The sequence below is a fragment of the Galeopterus variegatus genome, unplaced genomic scaffold (genome assembly GCF_000696425.1).
Source record: "Galeopterus variegatus unplaced genomic scaffold, G_variegatus-3.0.2 Scaffold5658, whole genome shotgun sequence".
NCBI lineage: Eukaryota > Metazoa > Chordata > Mammalia > Dermoptera > Cynocephalidae > Galeopterus > Galeopterus variegatus.
Window position 1 is genome coordinate 107,314 of NW_007731769.1, and position 8,290 is coordinate 115,603.

The 8,290-nt window shown below is 38.5% G+C and overlaps 1 protein-coding gene across 1 annotated transcript in view; it reads right to left on the bottom strand.

The window, feature by feature from the left end:
• The window catches only part of FGFR1OP (FGFR1 oncogene partner), a 40,456-nt gene extending 40,145 nt beyond the window's left edge, over positions 1–311 (bottom strand). Inside the window, exon 1 of the mRNA XM_008589799.1 lies at positions 24–311. Coding sequence (XP_008588021.1) covers positions 24–311 — 288 coding nt within the window. The remainder of the gene's footprint in view (positions 1–23) is intronic.
• Positions 312–8,290: the final 7,979 nt, after the last annotated feature.

Genomic DNA, 8,290 nt, shown 5'->3' on the forward strand with positions numbered 1-8,290 from the left:
TGGCGCGGGCGGGGCTCCGAGGCTCCGAGGTTCCGGGGTTCCGGGGCTCCGCGGCTCCGGGGCTCCGCGCCGCCGGCCGCTGTGGTATGTGGCGGCCGAGGTTCCGTTGTGAGCATAGCTGTGTTACGGGTAGAACCGTGCCGACCAGACGGAGGAGCCGCCGGCCTCGAGCTCCCGGCGGCCGCGGGCGTGCGGGAACGGGGCAGGGCGGGCCGGGGAGAAGCGGCCTCGGCACAGGTCGTGGAACCCGCCTTCTCCTGCAGTGAAGGCGCCCGCGCCGCAGCGCTGCTGTCCTCCCGGGACGCCGGCATCCGAGGACGCGTCTTTCCTTAACTCGGAGCCTCAGTCGTCTTAGCGGTGAAGGACTGACCTGCCTCAGCGCTTTAATAGTGTAAGATGAGATGTTTGTTGAAGATCACACCTATCTCTTGAGATTAGGAAAGGATTCGTTAAGAAGTTAGCTTTTGAGATTTGGCATTAACGAGGAGAGTAAATGAGACTGACAAGGAAGAAGAAAGGTTATTCCAAACAAAGGGTAACATTGAGTGAAAAAAGGAGCTGGAAAGTGTTTGCCAACATGGGATCTAATCTGATTAGAATTTAGGCTCATGAGAGGAAATGGGGATCAATAGATCTGGAAAAAATAGGAGGCCCATGGAATATGTAGACTTTAAAGAAGGGAAAGATAAAAAGAGAACTGCTCTAGGGAGGGGAGAAAGGTGTCTGGAGGTTGGAAAGCTTGATCCATTGGGAAATGAGAACGTTAGCATCATTGACAGAAGTAGAAATCAGGAGGAGCTGGGTCAGGTGCAGATAATGCGTTAAAAAACGACAAACTTTTTTTTTAAAAGGATGCATTCGTTTGGGCAATGAAGGATCTGAAGTGTCACCTGAATATCTAGGTTTGGACATCCAGAAGACAGTTCGAAATCCATTTATTCAACAGTTTAAATTGAACACCTATTGTGTTCTAAGCCCTAAGTTAGGTGGTGAGGAGACAGAGATAAGGTCTAGTTCCCACAGTCAAGGAGCTGATGGTTCAGAGATTCAACCTTATAACAAACTTTTACAACAGAATGTGAGGACTCGGAATGAGGTCCTCGGGGAGGGAAGCATCCAGTCGGCCAAGAAGGGACTAGGCATGGTGTTATGGCCTGAATATTTGTGGCCCCCTAAATTCATGTGTTGAAGCCTTTACATCCAGAGTGACTGTATTTGGAGATGAGCCCTGTAAGGGAGTAATAAAGAGTAAGTGAGGTCATAAGGGTCCAAAGGCAAGAAAAAAGCTGATGTCCATCTAAAAGCCAAAAGGCAGGAAGAATTCTCTTACTCAGGGAAGGTCAGTTTTTTAAAATTCAGGCCTTCAACTGATTGGATGAGGTCCACCCACACTAGGGAGGGCAATCTGCTTTAGTCAGACTACCAATTTAAATGTTAATCTCATCCCAAACACCCCACATACATATCCAGGATAATGTTTGACCAAATATCTGGACACTCCGTGGCCCAGTCAAGTTGACACATAAAATTAACCATCACAGTTATGTTTCAGTAACTTAAAGCCTTTAAATAACTAGATTCTGATAAGAATAAATTCAGGAGGATAGAACAGGGAAAATGCCTTCTGACTTTCTACTTGCATGTAATGTCACATTCTTTACTATTAAAATTTTTCAATGTATCTTCAATCATGGAGATAGTCTTTCAGTCTATACTCGGTAATATTAATGCTTTTTCACTTGAGGTCAGCCATTTCGTTCTTGTAAGGATAAGGATAGTTTAGAGCTAGAGATGAATAAGGTTCTCCATGGCCTATTAGTTTCCTTAATTGTTTCGTAAATTGTGCAAAATATAGTAGCATTCCGTGAAAAGAGATGAACTCCACACGTTTCCTCTGTGAGAATATTTATCACAACTTATTGAAATTATGTAGTTCATTATTTCAACAAGGACTTATTGATACCAGAATGTGTGCAGTGGTTAAAAGCATGGACTTTAGAGCCACATTGCATGGGTACTTATCCACTTAGTAGTTATGTTGCTGTAGCAAGTTACCTAAACTCTCTGTGCCTCACTCTCCCAGTTTTAAATGGGCATAAAAATCTGCATGTGTGTATGTGAATATGTATGGTTAGATAGACTGCTAGATACTGTTTAACATCTGAAACATAGAAAGCACAATAAAAATATTAACTATTATTAGAGGTTTTGAATATACAGCCTAATTTCATTTTCTTCATGATACCCTGAGCAAGTTGATTTTTTTTCACTAACCATTTACAGTTGAGACAACTAATGCTCAGAAAAATTAGGTACGTATGCCCATAGTCATACAGCTAGCAGCTAAGATGAACCTATTTGGTTCCCATATTATGCTATTTCCATGATATTTTGCTTCTTTCCAGTATTTATAGAATGTAATTTAATTAAATAGAATATAATTAAATAGAAAAATGGTTGAATGAAGGAGATGTGTAATGCAAGAGATAAGAAAGGTCATTCTACCTTCCCAAAGACAGACTCAAAGCCAAAGCCACTAGGGGGCACTATGCAGCAGGACAACAGGCAGAGAGGGTCGTTTCTTCATTTTTCATTATTTGCTCATTATATGACACCAGAATATGTCACCCCAAAAGATGCTGCTTTGACATGAGTATTATTTTGAGCTGAAGGCACTTGAGAAGAAGCCAATATAAGAAAAATTCTCTGCCCTCCCCCTTTGCCTAAAAACAGGACACGAATTTGTAAAGGTGCCCCACCTTTCCTCTCTACCAGGAGGGACAGAGTTAATCACCAGCAGCAACTCTAGACCCCATCAGTCCAGAGACAGCACTAAGCAGTCCTTACCTTCTGTTGGTTCTGTCATGTGTTTAATTTCCCACAGCTTGCTGCCGTAGAAGTTCTTTTCCTTTGTCTCCAAAAATGTGTTGTTCTTTTGTTAAGATGCTGTATAAGCCCAAGTTCTGCAACCCCTTTGAGTTACTCATCACTGAATGTTCCCATGTGTATGCATAATACACATGCTCATAAACTTCTGTTTATTTTTCTCTTGTTGGTCTGTTTTTTGCCAATGTAATTTACAGAGCCTCAGGCAAAGAACCTAAAATGGGTAGAGGAGAAAGTTTTTCCTTGCCTCCAGCACAGAAATGGATACCTAATGTTATGAGTTAACTGACTGTCCATTTAATTGATACCTTTAAATTAGATGTCATTAGATGCTAGAACAATATGAAAGTGCTTCTGCTTCTCTGAGGGTCCTGTTATTTATTTATTTCACTTTACACCGCCTAGCCCTCTTTATAAATTTAATTATCTTGTGGCTAAGTGCATGTCTACACAAAATCGGTAGTTTCAAAAGTTACAGCCATAGTACCATAGCAGTATATGGTACATTCAAACCTTGGAAATGCACATTCTCAGTGTTTCAGAAGCTACGTACTACTCCTACTTGAAGAACTAGAATTTGTTAAAATTATTTTGATTTGCTGTTAACCCACTGTGTTGACTATTTTAACCTATTACTTAAGTATCTTTGACATTCAGGCTTAGAATCTGGCCAGCATATCAGGGCTGAGATAAATTGGTTAAAACCATTAGATGCCAGTAGTATGTTAATTCCAAAATGGATGTAAATTAATTCTGTAAAATGTGGGTGAAATAGAATATTGGATTGATTTAATTGATGAGTCTGAAAAATACACAGGAAGATTAAAATACGCACACATGTACACAGCACAAAGTCTGGGATATACCAATTGAAAAAACCCTTAGTCTCTTAAAATTTCTTATATAGATGTGTGTATGTGTACATATAACCTCTTCTGTTTGCTTTTGACTTTTCTATAACACTGACTTTAGAACAGTGCTTCTCAATTGGGGTAATTTTGCCCTCCATGGAGACATTTGGCAATTTCTGGAGGCATTTCGGTGGTTGGTTTGGAGAGAGCTGCCCTGCCACTGGCATCTTAGTGGGTAGAGGCCAGGGATGTTGCTAAATATCCTACTATGCCCAGAACAGCCCCCTACACACAAAGGATTATCAGGCCCCAAATGTTAGTTAAGCCAATGTTGAGAAACCCTGCTGTAGAATAATAACCTGATCTTTATTAGTGTTTGTCAAGGTTAATTCTAGGTGTCAACTTGATTAGATTAAGGAATACCAGGAAACCTGGTAAAGCTATCTTTTTTAGGTGTGTCCATGAGGGTGTTTCTAGAAGAGATTAGCATGACAACCTGGAGTGGACTGGGTGGGAAAGATCCACCTTACTATGGACAAGAAACATCCACTCCTCTGAGGACCCAGAAAACAAAAAATGAAGATCTGCTGGAGCTGGGATATACTCTTCTCTCCTGTTCGTGGACATCAGAGCTTGAGACTTCAGCTTTTGGGTTCCAGGACTTTCACCAGGGACACCATCAGCTTCTGTGGTTTTGAGGCCTTTGGACTTGGACTGGGCCACATTACCAGCATATGGTTTTCAGATGGCCCATCATGGGACTCCTCTTCACAATTGCATGAGCCAATTCCTCAGTAAATCCCCTCTCATATATTTATAAACATATCCTATTGGTTCTGTCTCTCTACAGAACCCTGACTAATACAGTGTTATGTAAGTGTAATTTATCAACTCGGTGGCCCACTTTTTTTAAGGTTTTTGGTCCAGGTTAAATTCCCTCTGCCTCCTAATACATTGCCAGGTCAAATGACTGCCAGCTCTTCTAAGCAGCTCTGAATTCACAAGCTAACAAAACTTTGCAATGCTAAAGTCAAAAAAGAAACAAAAAAAAAAATTTAGTTTTTAATGGAAAAATTTGCATGTAACAGATTACTTTAAAAATATAAAAAATATCCACACATTAATTTATCATAAGTTTTAAAGAAATTTTAAAATCCTTAAGAAAAGGCCACTTCAAGGTGTTATCAGAGCTTTGGACCAAAGATCCATGTTCTGTGTAACTTTGGGCAAGTCAGGCATGTTGCCTGGACTTAATACCCCAGGGATCATTAACTGTTGGAGGTTTTCTTAAATTTTTTATTTTGAAAAAAATTCCAAACATACAGAAAAGTGGCAAGAATATTACAAAGAACTATTTACCCGGATTTACCAAGTGTCACAATTTTGCCATATTAGTTTTAGCTATCAATTTGACCTGGTTATTAAGCTGTTAAACTATCTATCTATTTATCCTGAGCCATTTCCGAGGAAGTTGTAAACTTCAGATCCCTTTACCCTTAAATACTTCACTTGTGTATTCCCTAAGAATAACATCATTGCATTACACAATGTACAATTGTTACAATATCAAAATCAGGAAATTGAATATTGTTATGACTATCAAGTAGTAAGCTGGTACACTGGCTAGGGAGGGAGGGTCGGGGAACCTGGTTTACAACATTTGCCAGTTTTCCTGGTAAGTGGTTCATCATGGCTGATTTCAGGTTATAGACAGCTTAATAACCAGGTCAAAAAGTTCCTTATTAAGCTCTCAGGCAATCAATATGAACTTTTGAGCACATCACTACTGTTATTGAATCTACAGTTTATAATCAAAATTTGCCAAGTGTTCCAATAATGTTCTTTATAGAAATATTTTTCCCAATTCCGTATTCAGTCCACAATCATCACTTGTCATGTCTTTTTAGTGTCCTTTAATCTGGAATGGTTCCACTCTTTGTCTATCAGGACATTGCTCTTCCTAGAGGGTACAGGTCAGGTATTTTGTAGAATATCTTTTAATTAGAGTTCATCCGATGTCTTCTCATGACTAGATTTACATGATGCATTTTCTCAGTGCAGATTAGGAGCACATGCTACCAGTTTTCCTCCTTATTGGTGATGCAAATTTTGATCACTTGGGTAAGTGGTGTTTGTGAGGTTTCTCCATTGTGAAATTATTATTTTCCCTTTGTAATTAATAAATATTTTATCAGGAGGCACTTTGAGACTATGCAAATATCCTCTCCCTTAATCTTTTTCCTAGTAAGTTTAGCATCTGATAGCCGTTCTCTGAAATGGCCCCAATGAGCCCATTTCCTGGTACTTACATCTTTGTGTGGTACCCTCCCACACTGAATAGGGATGGCTTGTGTATCCAATAGGATGCTGAGGAAGTAACGAAGGTTGACTTCTGAGGCTAGGTCATAAGGAAAGATACTGTGTCTTTCACCTTGCTCTCTTGAATCCCTTGCTCTAGGGAAGCCAGCGGTCATGTCATGAGGATACTCAAGCAACCCTATGGAGAGGTAAGGAAGCCTCCTGTCAATAGCCATGTAAATGAGCCGTCTTAGAGACAATCCTCTGGTCCCAATCAAGCCTTTGAATAACTGCAGCCTCATGAGAGGCCCCAAGACACAATCACCCAGCAAAGCCATCCCTAAATTCCTGACCCACAAAAACTGTTAGATAAAAAATTGTTGTTTTAAGCTACTAAATTTTGGAGTTATTTGTGGCTTGGTAGTAGACAACTAATATAGCATCCTTTGATAAATTTTTTCTTGAGTCTTTTATTGATATGATGGCTACAAAAGGGTGAAGTTTAGTATTGTTTTTTTTAACTCCATCATAACATCTACATTTATTAGTTCACATCTTCTCTAAGGACGAGCTTTCCCTTCTTATTTTATTTGTCTTTATATCTATATGACTCACAGATTTATACTTTATTCAATGAGCTATAATCCATTATTCTCATTATTTTGTGCCTCAAATTGTCCCAGATTTGGCCAGTGGGAGTTCCTCTGACTCCTTTGTTCTTTGACATATTCTCATCATTTTTGAGCATGTTCTTAACTTTCCAGCACAAGATGCTCTAGGTTCATCTTATATTTTCCCAGTCCCAGCTCTGGAATCAGCTATTTATCAAAAAAGATTCATATTTCTTTTTAGTGGAGAATGGTATCTGGAAACCAAACTTGCTATCTATAAATATTATTCTATGTATTCTTTTTAAAGTTGTAAAATGTTTCATATTTAAATCCTTAATCTCTGGCATTGATTTTTATGTATAGAGGGAAGAATCAAATTTCATTTTTTCCACATTCATAACCAATTATCCCAGCATTATTTATATTGAATAGTCCTTTCTTTACCTGCATGTCTACAATGCTGTCTTTAACATAAATCACAGTTCCATATACATGTCAGTTTTTTCCTGGGCTCTCTATTCTGTTTCAATTGTATGTTTATCTATAACTGTGCTAATAACACAGTGTTAGATTATTACAACTATATAATATGTTTTGATATCTGGTAGGGTGATCTTCCACTTCACACTTTTTCAGGAATGCCTTGGCTATTTTTTAGGCCTTTTCTCATTCAGATAAAATGTTTGATCAGCTTATCAAGTACCTTGAAAAAACCTACTGGATTTTTATTGGATTTCAGGTGAATCAACAACAAAAGAGGGAGCAGAGCCAAGAAATTAGAAAAACTATTCTAAATAAGTCTTCTAAAAGTTCAAGAAAACATGTTACATGAAGATATATAATAGAAAAAAATTAAGGGCGAATCTCATACAATGTTATTATAAGAAAAAAGAATAAGAATAAGAAACAATCCTATAGACAATCCTGCTGGAAAGTCATGCCTTCAAATCAGATTAAAAACTACAATCTAATATTTTAAAATAAGTTAACAGATACCAAAAATGACATAAGACATGAAAAAGTGACATAGATTTAGAAGAACACAGAAGGGAGGTGACAAACTCAGGGAATAATTAAAATTGTAAAAATATATATTTTAGAAATGAAGAGAAAACGAAATAAAAGAGCAAATAAACAGAACTGATATTGCACTGAAAGAGAAGACTGAAAAATAGGAAGTTAGTAAAAGAGATGTGTGGTGCAGAATAATGGCCACCCGAAGATATCCATGTTCTAATCCTTAGAACCTATGAACATGTAACATATTCATGTAACTGACATGATAAAGTGGCTTTGCAAACATGGTTAAATTAGGGATCTAAAAATGGGGAGATTATCCCGGATTATCTAAGTAGACCAGTCTAATTGCATGGGTTCTTAAAAGTAGAGACATTTTATCACGTTGGTGCACAGGAGATGCAACTAGGGAAGAATGGCCTAAGAGATGGAACGTTGCGAGCTTTGCAGGTAAAGGAAGGGGTCATGTGCCAGGGAATGTGTACTGGACGCTGGAAAAGAGAAGGAAGAAGGTTTGTCCTAGAGTCTCCAGAAAGAAGTACAAGCCTACTGATACTTTGATTTTATCCCAGTTAGACCCATGTTGGATTTTAAAAATACAGAACTATAAGATAATAAATGGAGTTT